Here is a 17,035-nt window from a genome sequence, read left to right as displayed (position 1 = left end):
TTTCCTGTGACACAGTCCTTTCCGGTACCCTCAACAATGTTCGAGACCCGTGTGCACCGCGCGGCATTATATCGGTCTGATCTATCCGCTTTCATATAAGCCCCACCCTTAATATCGCGTCCCTCGAGTAAATAGTTTCCAGTTTCCTGTCGCCGCCGACGACGCCGCCTTCGGCCGCTATCTACCATCAATTCCGAACATTCAGAAGGGTCGTAAGATAAACACCGGCGCGCGTATATCGCCGCTGGAACTCGCAGCCTGATGATTTTCTCACTTAAACCGCCCTGGAACTATACGACCGAGCGAATGGCGCTCGTAAAGAGGGTTGGCGCATCGTCGTCGTCGTCGTCGATGCCTCGCCGTTGTCACTTTGCGCCCGGTCAGAGATCCCGCTGAATTCCGGCGATTTCGAAGCAACAGCGTGATTTTCAACTACTTTACGCGCGTCGCGAATCTATCTGTTCGCGCTTTTACACTACTTTCGACTCACCGTTCTCCTCTTCACGTTAATTCCTCTGCGCTATGATTTATTTCACTGCGTTAATTAACACTTGTTCCTCTTTACAATGATATTTATTATATTTAGTAATATCACTTCACTTTTTAAAATATAAAATTTTATAATCATAAATTATTTATCTAAATATTATAGTCAACTGTTTATTGATTAACAAAAGTATCTCGTGTAAAGTATGGAATAAAGGTATATATATATGGTATGAACGTTTATATGTATACGCTCTTTGTATATAAATGGGCATTCTTCGAGGGCGTATATATACGACTGTCGGAGGGAAAGGGTTAATACGTTTATCGCCCAGAATCTTAGTTATATTTTAAATAGAGCTTTTATTTTGGGAAGAAAACAGCGAGAACTTATTCAAGGTCCTAATACTTAACAAGACATTAATGTAAATCTGTATGACGAGCCAGATTCGTCAAAATACGGCAAGGGGTTAAGTACGAACAAGTGCCAATCACAGCATGAAAGAAGCGATACCGCATGGTGTTAAAAAGAATAGACTGCATTAATGTCATATAATACAAACAGTTCGGAAATTACCATCGGGTAAGGCAGTCGACGGCAGTTTAGAGCGTAATCAAATCCAGTAGGCGGAACGTTGGGGCTCTCTCGGTGCGAGGAGAGACCGTGTGGCTCGGTGTAAAGAGAGTCGGGAGAGAGGGTGCACGCAGTCTCGACGCGACGGGGTTTAAAAGTTTAAGAAGCTGGAGTAGGTAGCCGGGTAGCGGGGGGCCGGCCTGTCCCGGTCGCGTAAATGGAAAGACACAAATGTATCCTGGGAGCCGGTAAACAGCCGTGTGGCTCGCAGTCTAGCCCGCGGTTCAATATAAATGTAAATTGGAACAGATTCGAGTACGGCATGGAACACGTTTGCCTCCGAGGGTCCGAGTTCTCAGTCCACCGGCGCGACGGTTCCTACGACGATTCTCTTATCTCCGGGCCCTGGCCTACACACCTGGATTCGACGCGAAGGCAAATTTTATTTTCGCTCGAAACTACGAGCCCGGAAAGACGCCACGACGAATCCACCCCCCTACGCGAGTTCATCGCTGACCGACCGCTCTCGAACGCCTCTGTAGATTATCTGGCGTCGGTTCAAGAAGTTCCATGATTTCCCTGCACCCTAAACTTCCGACACAATTTTTTCGGCTTTGCTTTAACATACCGGTGCCAACTCATTGGCGCAGTCTTACCCGAGGATTCTCACGGCACGCTGATTAACTGTATAGTGTACTGGAGCTTGTTGGAGCTTTGGTTTTCTTAAATCGGATCGAGATTAAGTTTAGACTTTAAGCCTTTGAGGTACGAGTGCCGGATATATCCGGCGTCCATGTGATGACCGGTATAAATAATAGAATTTTTTTTACCATTGTCTTGTCAAGAACAGATTTTATTTAACGCTTAGGAAAATCTTAAGAGCGCGCCTCTAAAATTAAGGTGCTATAGCTAACTGGTTAAACTTGAACAGAAGAATTTCTTCAATCGTTCCTTAAGATAGGATCTTCATAATTGCAACAACTGTGAAACTAAGAAATAGGAAAGCCACATAACAAAATTATCGTTGAGCTTAACGGCCCGAATAATTTCAATTTCCTTCTCGGTATAATTTTATTTATTTATACCGATTGGTCACGCCAACGAGCTCAAAAATTTCCTAAAATTAAAACGTATTTCATTTAATCAAGAATTAAAAACTTAAGATGTGATAGCAATTACCTTCCAACATTCTTACGTTTTACGATCCCGATCAAACCAGGAAAATATGATAGATCGTCATAAAAATCGTTAGAAACTCGTGTTAGACTCGTGGGTAAGTTATAAAAGTTATAATTGTAAATTATAAATGTTTTCATATCAAAGATGTAAATTATACTCATTATATTGTAGCAAAGATTGTTTTATTCGGCAAAATAGTTATTTAATACTCAGGATAACGTATGTACAGTAACAACACATACTGCAGATATTCACGGCGCGCTTCCGTTCAGTGACAGTACTTCGGCGGACTGGACAGCTGAAGCGAAAGGGTTAAATATTGCTCTTCATCCGCACATGGCCGTACCGCCGCGCTGTCTACCGTTTGTGATTAGCGCGCTGCCATCGATTGTCGAGTTGTAGATCATTGAAGCTTGCCGCGTCTATATGTATATAACCTCACGCTAGTGTATTAAATAAACTAAGTATTATAAACCACATATTAATATCAATCACGCATATTCCCAAATAATATGAATAAAAAGGAATTGTCAAATCCGCGCAAATAATTCCGTCACGCTTATATACGGTTGACGCGGAAATCAAAACGTTAACATGACGCCTACAGATACAATCGCATAACTTTCCGAGTTGCTGTCACGTTTTGATGTACAAGCATAGACGGGGCCTGGCCTCGTTCATTTCCGAATCGAGCCAGTCTCCGTGGCGTGAAATTCCCGCGACTGAAACGCGAGGAAAAGTTGGTTCAATTAAAGCATCATCGGCCGGGGGCATCCAATCGTCGGTAGAGAAAGAGAGAGAGAGAGAGAGAGAGAGAGAGATCGGTGATTCGCACGGATAAAAAGGAACAGTTGGCCGGAACGGAGGTAGGAGAGGATAGAACAACATAAGTCTGCCAACGAGCGGGTAACTCGCGAGTGTAGCCGTGACGGCTCTATCACGCTAATCTAGACACGATCAGGCTCTAACGCTAATCTCATTCCAGCACGAAGCAGCTCACCTTTCCCGTTACCGCCGACGTCCAATCTGAAGTTGTCACGACCCTTTTGCCCGTCGACAAGTTGACCGAGTCCCCCGGAGAGGTAACCTCCTTCTTCCCGGCCGTCGTACGTTCTGTCGGAAAGGTCAACCTCCGAGCCCCTCTTAATTCCTTGGGGCATGGAGTACGACACCAGGCCCTCTGCAACAAAAGCAAAAGTCCGCGTCACGTTACCCAGATATCCGCGCGGGCCGGCATGCTCCGAAACTATGCATCATCGTGACGGCACGTGGCAATGCTACCGACATTTTATTTCCGACGATACGTGATAAGATTCCGGCTGGATAAGCGCGCGGAGACGCCCGTACGAAGCCTCGAAGCTCGACGGTTCTTTACGCCAGACTGGTAGAACCTTTGGGCGACGGGAAATTTTCATGTAGAGGGTGTCCCGAAAGTCACTCGCATGCGGAATTGAGGGGTTGAGAATGGGGTTCGGTGTTTCAAAGGGTACTTCGCTTTATCCCATTTCTGACATTTTTTGATTTTTACAATTGTTTTTTTACAATTTGGTTATTTTGCACGTTGCTCATGGTATAATTTAACTGCAAATTATACTAAGAACGATGTACAGTGGAGCAAAGTTACTAAGTTAGTAAGTAATAATTGAAGAACTTTTGATAGAAATGAGATAAAGCAAAGCGTCTTGTTTAGAGAGAATATAGTATAAATATTGTTTAAATTAAAAAATTTATATCAAGATCAAAATATTGCAATAAAATTATCATTTATTTAACGCCATGTACAGTTGGACCTTTTCAGTGATGCATTTTATACATCATTTCCCGTAGACCTGATATTCTGATTTCAAAACCAATTACAAGAATAATTTACCACTTTGAGATATTGAAAGAAATTCGATTTAAGTAAAGAAATTTAAAGAAATCGTGATTGCGTTGTTGAAATGATTTGGTAACACGCTAATTGTTTTAAACGCCAGGAGTGGTAAATAAATTTTAGGATCCGAGTAGAAATTGACATGAGAAAATATACGAGAAATGATGTATAACGTGTCATTAATAGAAATCCAACTATACGCGATATTGGACAAATCATAATTTCGATGCAATATTTCAATTTTAACATATATTTTCACAGTTAATAAATGTTCGTAAAAATAAATTTTAACGTAAAAATAAAATTTACGTTTCATACAATCGTTAATAATAGTTATAATAATATCTGATAAAATTGACTAATTGTTTATAACCGCCAGACATGTGCGCCCACAGTAGTCTAGGCTTTTTGAGGGCAGAGACAGTTGCCACACGAAACACAGTAATAAATTAATAAAGGGTTTGAGCGCTGCAAGGAAATTATCGCAAGCTGGTCGTATTTGTAGAAATTCTTAGGGAGTACAGATAATTTTGATAATATTCCAGGTCCATGCGATTTTCCATACACTACTATAATATACATTCTTTGTCAAATTTTCTACGAAAGAGTTGACCTAGTTCGCAAACTTCTTGCGAATAAATTACAGTTTCAGTTAATCGACAGAAGCTGAAAAGTTAGATGAGGGCTTCCACATCTGGGTCGCAGTGGACCCAGATATCGTCGTTCAATCAGTTCCGTTGTTATATACATACAAATATACAATTTCCGTCATTTTCCTGACACCTTATAATTTTCTCAGACATTTTAAATTGATCTAAAATTTGTTAAACGAAACTAAATGTAATATATTCAATATAATATATATTCAATAATTATATATAAAAGAAAAACAGGAAACCGTCCGTGCCGTAATTTAATCTTTATACATCTTCATCGATGCCAGAATCGTAGCCAATAAAAAGGTACCGTTCCTACCTGGCTTTTTCCCGTAGGACCAACGAGAAATGATTTATTGGACGTCGAAACGATAGCTTGGAGAACCGGCCAGACTTTGCTAAGAGACGTTCGCCGTACAAGTTTCAACACTTTACTTGGGCGAATATATCCGTAATCAGTTAGTTGTATCTCGATTACTACTACACCGATAGAGGTTACGAATTTAATCGGAAGTCACAGATGAAATCTGTTACTAATATAATTTGATTGCTTCGAGCATAAAGTGTTGCTGGATTCAAATTATAAAGCGCCGACAGCTAAATGTTAGTTTGCACCTGTGCAAATCCATTTTCAGGATTAATAAATTATTTGTTTCAATGCAATAACGTTTAAAATTATTTAATCCACTCTCGCGTTACGTTTTAATAATGATAATGAAATTTATTTTGTGCAATATATTACAATTAATATTAATTTCGAAAGCTAGTGGAATTGTTTCATGTTAATATCAAATTATTTCAATAAATTATTTTCTCAAGTATTGTATATAATAGTTGAATATTGAATGATCCAGCTGGTTTACTAATACTAATTTGCAAAATTACCACAATAAACAGACTGCATGAATGCCTTTCAGTTTCCGTTCGAACACAATAGATTCAATTAATCGGTTCACACGGATGGCCGCCGTAAGGAGTTCGAAATATCCAATCGCGGGCCGAACAACAGGCGCGCGCGCGCGCGTTTTCCAAATGGCGCGGCGAATTCACTTCTCGGTAGCCCCTTCCCGATAACAGTATCAACGATAAATTTCATGCGCCGTAAAAACGCCATCTACGTATTTATCATGGTGTTATTCGCTGCATACGCAGCGGGCAACCGGCAGAGTGGGTGGGGAAGAAAAAATGCGCCAAGAAATGTATGCCGGCCACGTGTGCCGTGCCGTTCTGTGTCGCACACGCACGGTAGTATCCAGTAATTTCAACTGGGAATCACCAGGCAGTGGGAGGACCAGCATATGGAAAATATTTTTGTTTTGTTACGGTAATTGCTCGTTGCCGGAATTGAATATATATATAATACCGCAGTCGTTTACGCTCGCGCTATTGTACGATGCGACAACGACCGAATGAAAATATTCCGTTCGCTTAATATTAATTCGTGGATGGTTTGGAATCTGAACAGTGGATCATGCTGAATCCTTATCTGGGAAATCCTTCTTTGGAAAAATTATTTGGATTGAATAAAAGAAAGAAAAGGTTTTTCAAGTTGCGTTGTTATTTAACTATTTGCATTCGAATGACGAATCCATGGTATCACTAGAAGTTGTTATATACTTTTTACAAGAAGTATTATTAAATTTGAAATATATACATATATATTTATTTTTATACTTAAATTTTCATTAAAGGTATTGCACGATTAATTGAAGTCAATTTTATATGAATACAATACAAAAATAATACGAAATGAAAATACTATATGTTGGAAGAAATATCTTAGTTATTTTCCTTAAGATTACTTATTTTTAAAAAGTTAACGGACATTACCTATGGAAACATTATTTATTTTCTAAATAACGAAGTACGTATTTGTAAATTTCTTCTAATAATTTTAATACTCAAATTTTTCTAACTATCTCAAAATAATATACTACAAAATATATTTTATATTACATTAGTTAATTATACTGAACTATTGTAAATCTTGTTATTAAATTCGAAAAAGCCAAGAAAATCTTGTTATAAATTGGCCAAAATAAATTATTTGTAATTCAAGCATAATATTTAGTATGATTTTGAGGGAAAAGCGAAATGAAACTTGTAAAATGCGAAAAATAAATATATGACATTAAAGTTAGGAAATATGAAATGTGTGAGGCGCTTCAAGTCCATTAAAATCGCTTAGGCAGTTTTCTATAACCACAAGTTTTTCTTTTGAACATTTAATAACCGCAAGCCGCGATAAAGTCGTATCACTATTTCGCTACAAACGAGTATTCCGATGTAAATACCTTTTGCCATGTAAGCAATTAGAAGCAGCATCGATACCCGCCAGTAATATCGATACTTATAACCGTGATTTCGAGGCAACGACTACGCGCATACCGGCACTCGGCTCGCCAAACCGTTTCGGGGTCGGATTAACGCAAGCACACCTGTACTCTCTTTGAATCGCGGCCGCCACTAAATCTGCGTTAATGCCGGATTCGAACCGGCGAAGTTGTTGCTATTCGATCGAAGTTTAAGAATACGAATGCAGCCGACGCCGGGTAGAAAATCCACTTAACGCTGACTCTGTTTTTAACTAGTTACCGTATCCATTGAGTTTCAATGGAGAATATTTGGAGTTGGCTACGCAAACAAAAAATAGCGAAAACTGTGATTTAATTGAATATTCATTGTTTCCGCATCTGATACAAATTTGATTATTGAAACGTAGAGAGGGATACAATAAGCTTGAAAGAAAGAATTAAACATTATCAATTTCTACACAAGTGTCGCATTCTTTTTTCATGGTTTCGAGTAATTGTTTATTCAATTGATCTTGTCAAAAGGTATTCTTTCTGTTTCTAATCAGTTTTTAGTAGTAACACGTGCTTTTTTCGAAATGTTAGAAATAGTACAATTTTTGTCACAATACCTTTTGTTGTATTCGATTAGAAATTGTCAAAATTGTTGAGATTCAAGAGATAATATTTATATAGCATGTATTTCATTCTTCAACAATTATAATAACTTGAAAATGCCGTAACGCTGTCTTTCGAATCTTATACAGTGTGTTCGGAAAATGTATTACTATTCAGAAATGGGAGTAACTGAAGTCGTTAGCTCAGACTCCTCGCGCTAACCGAGCTTGCCTCCCATTGGCCAGTGTTTTTCGTTATTAACTCATAAACAAAGCCACGATTTACATTTTATACAAAGCCTCATTTCACGATTGCGAGTGACTTTTGACCCCATAAATCTCTCTCGTCGTGTTTTCAATGTGTTCATCATTATTCTATAATAAAAATACCAATAATAATTCTGAAAAGATTTCACTTGAAAGTCATGTTCAAAAAGTACAAGAGACGTAAATGTTAATATAGTATTATATAATAATAATTAACGTTCTCTATATTTTCGATATTAAATTTTAAAAGACGTTAAACAATAAACAATATAACGAAAATGCAGCCGTCACAAATGTAAGAAAAATGTATGCTTCCACCGCGAGGAATTTTTTGATTTCAGGAAACGCAGAAATGTTGCGGCAGCGACGAAAATGTGCGAAAACTATCCGGTCGTAGTTTTCAATCCTTCTCTGCGGACAGTTTGTCGCGAATAAGTGCAGGAGACGCGGAGGATAGCGGGCGTATAGAGGAGTGGCTTTAAATTTTACTCACCGGTCCATGGACAGCCATAAAGCTCCACTCGTATGCATACCATCCGCATATGGGAGGTATACGGGATGAAACGGACTTTCGTCGCCACGATGGCTGGATCGAAGACCTGCTCCTTCTCCGTGTACGGATTATTGTTTCCCGCCAGAAGCTGCAAAACAAGAAATTGCCGTCCGTTTTATCGCGTGTCATATTTACACTACCACCGATAAAAATAAATGTCTCTGTTGACAACGCGTACAAACATTTTCGCTCCCGTTGTTTGAATTTACTCGCGGGAAAATATTGCGCGTTCCTACGACGGAAATGCATCGGTAAACTAGCTGAAATTTTTTTAAAATTTTTGATAAGTATATCTGCAATCTGTTACAAAATAACAATAAGCAAGATTTTCTAGTTATTTAAACTTAATATGTAGATAGTTTGCCCACTGGTTCATATCTTCTTTGGTTTTCTTATAACAAATATAATTGCTATAATCGTTTTTTTTTTGCTTTTGAGATTAACTTATTTCCTATTTATTTAGCATTGCACACTACGTATCTTGAAATCTGTATCTATTGTCTCACGGTTTGAAGCTGGAATTTAAGCTCTGGAAACTATACAACTATATTTACAGATGTCACTCTTCACATTCAGCGAATTAAACGTTAAATCAGTTCACCATTAAAAATTATATTGCATTTGTATTGCATTATTTTCTCTTTGTCTGGTTGTGTTGCTAGAAAAGAATTTTTAGAATATTATTATTATTATTATTATTATTACAATTTAGAGCACAGTCTGTGGTAATTTGACTTTATTATCGAAATAGTTATGCATTCAATTGTTCGTCAGCAATTTGAAATGGTAGCTGTTCCTATACTAAATATTTCAAAGCATCAACTATATACGGAGCTAAAAAAACGTCAGCCATCAAGAGATTAAGGATTAAGAATGTTTTATAATTCGTAGTTTGCAGGTCTTTATGCAAAATAGAAAGCTGTGTACTTCCGTTGCAAAAAATAAAAGTAACTTAAAAGTTGCGTCCTTCCTAAAATATAATGGACCGGTGAGTAAAATTATGAAGCTTCCTAAAGCTGTGTACTTCCGTTGCAAAAAATAAAAGTAACTTAAAAGTTGCGTCCTCTCTTAATAATTTTTGTATGACAAAAGTATGATATCGACGTCATTCAATATTTTTATTCTTTCTATCGTCTGAGATTATAAATACGCAAATTCGTCACGAGTAAATAGAATCCGTAATAACTATATTCTAAACAGAGTCAAACCTTAAATTTTTCTCAAGAATAAGAGAACTTCGTAAATTCCGTATAATTTTCAAAAGACCATGATCAACCAGCTAAACAAACTGTCATTGAAGACGCTGAGCAACCTTTTCTGTGCCGACAAACTTCTCCGAAGACACTGAGGACAAGATTCAAAGATAAATCGACGACAAAGAATGTCAACGCTATCGGTCCCTGCTTGCCAAACATCCGTCCAAGTGTAAAACAACGCGGAGAAAAAGGATGAAGGATGTTTGACGACGAGACGAGAGACAACAGCGTTGGCGCAGACGGTGGTTCGGTTAAGCCCGGCCATAGACGGAGCATCGGGTGGTCATTGGATCGTGTTTACAGCGTTAAGAACGAATCTCACGGCTCCCGAGCACCATTTTCCGGATCCGATTAGTAAACAACAGCTCGACGAGGAGCTCTTCTAAATGTAAATGCCAGCGTTAAATCTGGATGGAAGCAGCGGTCGTCGTTCGTTTCCTCCACGGCCCCCCCCCCCCCCCCCTGTCTCTCATCCGATCGATGGCCGCAGAGTGGAACCACATCGTTGCCTCGCGAAGGATAAGGGGGGTTCCGGCTGAAATATGAACGTCCAGGTTCGGAATCAAACCTCGAAACGACGAATTCGAACCTGAACGAACCGCCTACCCTGTACAGCTCGTCCTAGAAACACGGGGCCACCCTGCGCGTTCACAGATGCAAATTGAACGGTCTTTCCTGTCACGGGAACTACAATTAACCCCTTGGCGTACTTTGACGAGTCTGACTCACGTTATTTCGTCGTTTCAAGTCGAAATAAAATTCTGCCTTTCTGCCACTGATATTTAAGCACCGAAGCAATTGTAAGCACACTATAAATATTAAGAAATTATTCCAATCGAAAATTATTTAATCATTGTAACTGAGATGATAAAAGTACTGCAAGTGGTTAACGAGACATTGCATGAAGAATGTGTAACGTAATCGGTGAAATATAAAAACGAGCCGCGAGACAATACGAATAATCGTATCCCCGCTTCCAAGATTGTTCATTTTTGTTTAAAAGCTGAGAAATTAAACAGAATTTGCTATGTTATAAAAAGCTAAAAAACTGTTTTTATTGAAAATAAATTGCTAATTGGTGCGCTCTTGACAATCGTCAATTTGTATAAAAAGCCCAGAAACAAAATTTACATTATTTTTATTTTCTAGTTGCATCGTTCATTTTAGAGTTGTATTTAAATGTACTTATCTAACTTTGTTTAAAAGACATAAATAACGTAAAATACGCCTCGAAGACATATTCCAAGTATCCTGTTTCAGACGCTAAAACTATATCCAATTCGGAACGTCTTTAAACCATCTATATGACGTTTCAAAGACGCTCCAAATTAGACGTCCCTGTAACACCTGAAATAAGACGTCTTAACAACGTCCATTTTAGGACGTAAGATGTTCAAGACCTGAAATGAACATCCAGTATCTCACCAGGCTTACTCCAAGACCATCAATTTTCTCAATTTAAAATAAAAAACGAATCCATATAAGAAATTAAAAATCGACATCATTATCAACCTCAGAACTAATATATTATAAAAACATTTTTTAAAATAAATTTAGTAATTCCGCAGAATATAATACTTTTAAAAGCAACTACCTTTGAAATCTCATGAACGTTATTTAAGTATTAATATATTACAACACCATCTTTTTTTATTGTACAATATACATTATACTCTTCTTAATTATTATACACAATTTCATATTACTCATTTTTGCTTCAGTGAGCACGAACGATTAATAATTTTGTCGGGTAACGATCAAAGACAAATCGATCGCATTTGGAACGATAAATGCGTACCCGATTCGTGGTTCGATTTTACTGAGACACTCTGTACAGATCGTGCAGGAGATTCCGCGCTCGCGATTTGTACGAGAAAAGCGGAACGTACATGGATACGTACGTGGCGGAACAAGCTCGTGATGATCGGGTTCGTTTCGTTTGCGTTTCCGACGGATTAGAATTTCTAACCGGGTATCTGTTATTCGATCTCAAAAATATATGAGGCCTGTAATTCGATCTCGCCGACGTTCCTCCCTTGCGGAAACCCAACGTACTCGGTCGCGCATCACTTTCGTGGATAAGATATACAGCCGAATGTACAGGTAACCCTAGTATGACGCGGGTATTTATACGCGGTTAGCGGCCGGAAACTGGATGCCCAAATATTTTTGTTATCGGAGACGACGAAGGAAGTTCCATAACTAAGATCTACGCGTTAGGTCTTTTATGGTTCCTAGAATTGTGCCTTTGTTTTCGTATTCATATTGTCATTCTTGGTGCAGAGATGAATCCGACGATGTTTACTACATGTGACAAATGTATTCAAGATTCTTGATTAATTTCGTGAAATTGAATAAAATTTCAGTTTCTGAATTTATTTAATTTCTGTCTGTTTTGCAATGCGTGAAAAATAGTATTCAGACATTGTTTGAAACGGTGAAATATTTTTTCAAATATTACTAAATGACTTTAAACTTTTGGAGAAGAGGGACCAATTGAATAATAAATCTCAGCGAAATTTAATTTAATTGTGCAAATAAATTCACGCTTGTAGTTTTCATAATTTAGTAATTGTTTGAGGAATTGCTGTAAGCGTGACAGCATGCGAGATCGAGTAAAATATTTAATCATAAAATTATGCAACGATGTTTAGTTTCACTCTTTATCCAGATTGTAATTATTATAAACGATTCAGTACATTTTACAAGATTTATTGTGCGAACGGAATGATAATTGTTACGTCAATATTTGACCAAATTTATGATATATTAATGGGAAATACTGCAAGTGACGAATATATTGACTTCCGACCAATTAAAAAGGAATAAAGTTTAATAAAGCGGCCAGGAAAACAAATTTTAATTGATTTCCCAACACAGTTGTCGTTATTGTTTCCGTGTGCATGCGTGAAGTAAACATTTTCACGCCGCACACAAGTTTTCAGTATATAATCGACTTAACGATACATTTTAAAAAACATTCAAGGCGTGAAATTTTAAACACTTTGCGGTAGATGGTTTTTATAAAATCGGGAAATTTATTTCTATAGTCCTTTAATCGCGAAAAAATTATAGAGAATATCTTCTTAAATTCTGCATATATATATATCTAGCTATTTTTAACAATCATGAAAAATATATTAATAAATTCTGTCCCAGTTCAGTTTTGTTCAGTTTTATTTCGTGTTTACGAGTCAAATATACGGACGATCCGTTCAATTATTATTTATCGCATTAGCAAAATACGCGGAAGAAACAATATTTCACCGGCCGCGCTATTTAAATATCGCTTCGTTGGCCGCAATCACTTCAGCCCGAAGTTACCTTGAAATTACCTACTTGGATTCACTTTGCCCTCGCAGTTTAATACTCTATTACTTTCAAGACTATGTAAGTCAAATTCCTACTTCGTGAATTCGTATCAAACTCGGCGCAAACTTCGAGCGTTCGTAAAACTCAGTAATCTAAAATACGCTGATCCAACATAAAGCTCCCCTGTACCTTGTCAGACTCCAGTAATTGAAATTCAACGTCAACTGTGACACTGGGTGACTCCTCCACGGTTTTGCGGTTAACTGCATCATATATACTTTACGTATATTCGTAGACTCTCTCTCTCTCTCTCTCTCTCTCTCTCTCTCTCTCTCTCGCGTGCATCGTTTTTCTCGTTTACATGTAACGACACTGTCTTTATTTTCGTCCGTTGGCCGGATCAATAACAGCGGAGAGGCATATCGAGCCGGGCGAGCTTGAATCGTCGGGGGGCGACACGACGTGTGCTTGAAAAGCGATTTTCGTCAAGACTTTTCGCATAGATCGAACGATTTTCTAGCGTTCCCCCCCGTGTTAACAGCGCGGAGGCTGATATATTAAATGGATTCGTGCCGTTTCCATGAAATCCGACGATGCGCTTGTCGCATCTGCGAGACGGGAGCGAAGGAAGCGGAAGAATTTCGAGACGCTTTATTCGCATCGGAGTATGTATCGCGCCCGAGAATCGACGACAAAGCTGCAATCGCTTCCCTGAGCTGGATATTGTAAGAAAAAAAAGATTATTTGAGGATACTAGCCGGGATCAGGTCGCGGTACCGAGAATCCTCCGGAATAAAAAGATTGCGATTCGAAGAAAAGAAAAGACCTATATTCTCCGGTTGGTTCTCTTTCGGGAAATATTTCGATGACGTTTGCTGAACCCTTTCGCAATGTTAAAGAGTGCTCGTGGTAGAGCTTTCACACAGAGCACACTAAACGTGAATGTTATTCAATGTTTTAGGAATCCGTACAAAATTGTCTTTTTTTACCTTGGATAATATTAAAAATGTAAAAATATTTTATTGTAATATATATTTTCATTTATTTTAATATATATTTTATTAAAAATGTTTTAACATTTCAACGATTATGTCAGAAAGTAAATGAAATGAAAGTGAATTAAACTTCGTTCGAAACAGTTTCAATGTTAGGATTTTAATATTAATGAGTCATTAATTAAGTGGTATTAAGGGCTGAAGAAATAAATAGAGAAATTAATAAAATAAAAGCGGCACCAATATTAAGTAGAAAGTTTATACATTCGTATCTCAATTTTATATTTCAATTTACATTGCAAAGTAAGAGAAGAAGGTCTGGCAAACCATAATTAGTAGTATGAGTCAATATAAATAAATATTAGCAAGTAAATGGACAAATAAATTATGTGAAAAATGATCCGCTTTTAAGTCAAATCGGTGCCAGTGTCGGTATTTCAATTTGGATAGTAAAATAAAAGGAAGAGGTAGGACAAAGTGACGGACAGTGATCCGAGTCAATGATTCCGTTGACCTGTGAGCGACTGCTGATAACTTCAAGTTCACCGGACATAGCGTCCACGACTCAGGGTCACAGGATCCAATATCGGGCCGGTCGCGTCGCGGAAGCCAATACCGACGAACTCGAGGTCACAAGGATCCAATATCGACGACTCCCCGCCATGAAGGTAGATTCCAGCGACCCCCGTAGTTGCGGAATTGACTACAAGAGATCCCCCAGGAGATTCTAACTCGATGAGCATGAAAATTAAGTCTTACGATGCCGATGTTGCTGATTGTGTCCTAAATCTTCGTTAACAAAGTCACGGCAGCTTTGTGATATTCGTCAGAAACTTTGCCGCGCCGAATTCTTGCTCTTCACCACTTAAATTGTCAATATTTTAATGAATCATAGTAGCGTAAAGTCTTTTTCATCATTGCGAGAAACAAGGACTGCCATTATTTATTAACGTGAGTATAGTTTACTGATCAAATTTTCTATTAAGATTATTTAGAGTTAGTTATTATATACTTTTTGCTAGACTGCAGATTTGTATGCAAAATAGAAATGTCTTCAATAATAGAAAATGGCTGCGGTTAAATATAAATGTTTCTTTTATTAATAAATAATATTAGGTTAAATGTAAATATATTTCTTTCTATTAATAAATAATATTATTAATATGTATGTAATGTAAATGTAATCTATTAGGAACACAAGAGAAATAAATTATAAAGTGATTATAGATTAACTTAACATTGTGTCACGAACCCATACATCAAATGTTACAACATAAGACAAAATTTTCGAAAATCTCACGCCATTACAATCCTAACCCATTAACTCCTTAAAACTTCAAACTTGAGAATTATATGTATTTACAACAAAAATCAATAGATCATTTTAATAAACTTAGACATTTATCAACGGAAGAAACATATTTATATCTATCCTGCTATCATTTGCTATTATTAACCCCTCACCGTATTTTGACGACTCTGGTTCGTCATAGAGATTTCTATTAATATCATGTTAAGTGCAAATGTTATTCCGTATTATATTATAATATTATAATATAATAATAATAATATTATATTATATTATATATCGGTATTTAACCATTCAAATGTAGACAAACGCAATAAATATTTGTCCTTTTCCTTCTAAAAAATTATTGCAGTAGAAAAAATTGCTTATCCTTGTAACTATGAAGAAAATAGTACGGCAAAGGGTTAAGGACAATTTTTATTTCGCATGCCAGTTTCGCATATAGTCTACTAAAAACATACAATAAACGTTGCTTATAATCATAGCAGCGATTAAAACGATACGTGAAGAGATTAATAAGGAACCGCAGGCTCTTCAAGATTCCAGTCTCGAACACCCCGGCCGTCCACGCATCAACGCGCCACGGAATTAGGGGAACATACGTTGAAGCGGACGCGAACTTGACGCGGGCGAAGGGTGTATTGGGCAGACAGCTGTAAACGGGCAACCGAGTTGTAAACGGCACGCAAATGGAACGCGCCCCTTAAATCGTTGCGCGTGCAACCCGGTGAGAATAGCGGGTGGGGGAGCGAGCGAGAGAGAGAGAGAGAGAGAGAGAGAGAGAGAATTAGAAAGAGAGAGAGAGTGAGAGAGAGAGAGAGAAGGGACTGGGAAGGTTGCTGGAGGTGGAGAGGAGGTTATATCGGCGAGCTCGGAACGACCGACCGCGGATGCATTACAACTGCAACTGCAGCGCGCAGAAATACAAGCCAGCAGCCCGAGGTATACGCGATAGGAATAATTAATACAGCCATAAACAAGAGCGGGGACGGGCTAGCGGTGGCCAGGCCGATATCGTCCTACCGACACATAAAATTGATATCCGTGCTTGAAGGAGGGAGGATCATTCTGGAGGGTGACCATATATCTTGCCACTCAGATGGATCGCTCTTGTGCCGCTGGCAGCGGAATAGGGTGGCAATTGTACAGAGATTCCCCTGTATATTTTACTGGTTATTTATGACTTCGTTTATTGCGATTAGACGTGTCGCCGGGCTTTTTCTAAGGTGTTAAAAGGGTTTGCTTCCGCACGTTCGGCCCAGGGCCAGCTAATGACGCTTGAACTAAGCTCTCGCGCGGCTCGATCGATGACCCGCGGCCGATCATTTGCATACCGTACACGTTCGGCTACGATCTCGAAACTTTTTCTTCGCCGATAACATCGTTTTAATTGCGATAATGGCTTCTCGATTCTAGACGAGTGCGGTGGAAAATGTGTCAGCGCTGTTTGGATACCGGGTGTTCAATAACTGTATCGTTAGACCGCGGTTCCTTGCGCGAAATAAAAATCGTCTGCACTTGTTGCACGAGTCTTTTGAGAATTTCTTTGTTTCTTCAAATCTTTGCATTACGATTTCTTTCTTAGTTATTTTGACTAGCACTTTCTTGTCATTCATAAATTCCTACATGCGATAGAAGACTTATACTTGTTGCGAGTATAGTTTTGC

At 38.2% G+C, this 17,035-nt stretch overlaps 1 protein-coding gene across 1 annotated transcript in view; it reads right to left on the bottom strand.

Annotated features, from left to right (window-relative positions):
• Ddr (discoidin domain-containing receptor 2) overlaps nt 1-17,035 on the bottom strand; it is a 385,161-nt gene that overhangs the window by 104,702 nt on the left and 263,424 nt on the right. Inside the window, exons 6-7 of the mRNA XM_078185212.1 lie at nt 8,437-8,584; nt 3,240-3,419 (exon numbers count right to left, since the gene is read on the bottom strand). Of these exons, the coding sequence (XP_078041338.1) occupies nt 3,240-3,419; nt 8,437-8,584 (328 nt within the window). The remainder of the gene's footprint in view (nt 1-3,239; nt 3,420-8,436; nt 8,585-17,035) is intronic.

Source organism: Augochlora pura, chromosome 7 (assembly GCF_028453695.1).
Source record: "Augochlora pura isolate Apur16 chromosome 7, APUR_v2.2.1, whole genome shotgun sequence".
Lineage (NCBI taxonomy): Eukaryota > Metazoa > Arthropoda > Insecta > Hymenoptera > Halictidae > Augochlora > Augochlora pura.
Note: the sequence above shows the minus strand (reverse complement) of the source record. Positions and strands in the feature narration are given on the sequence as shown.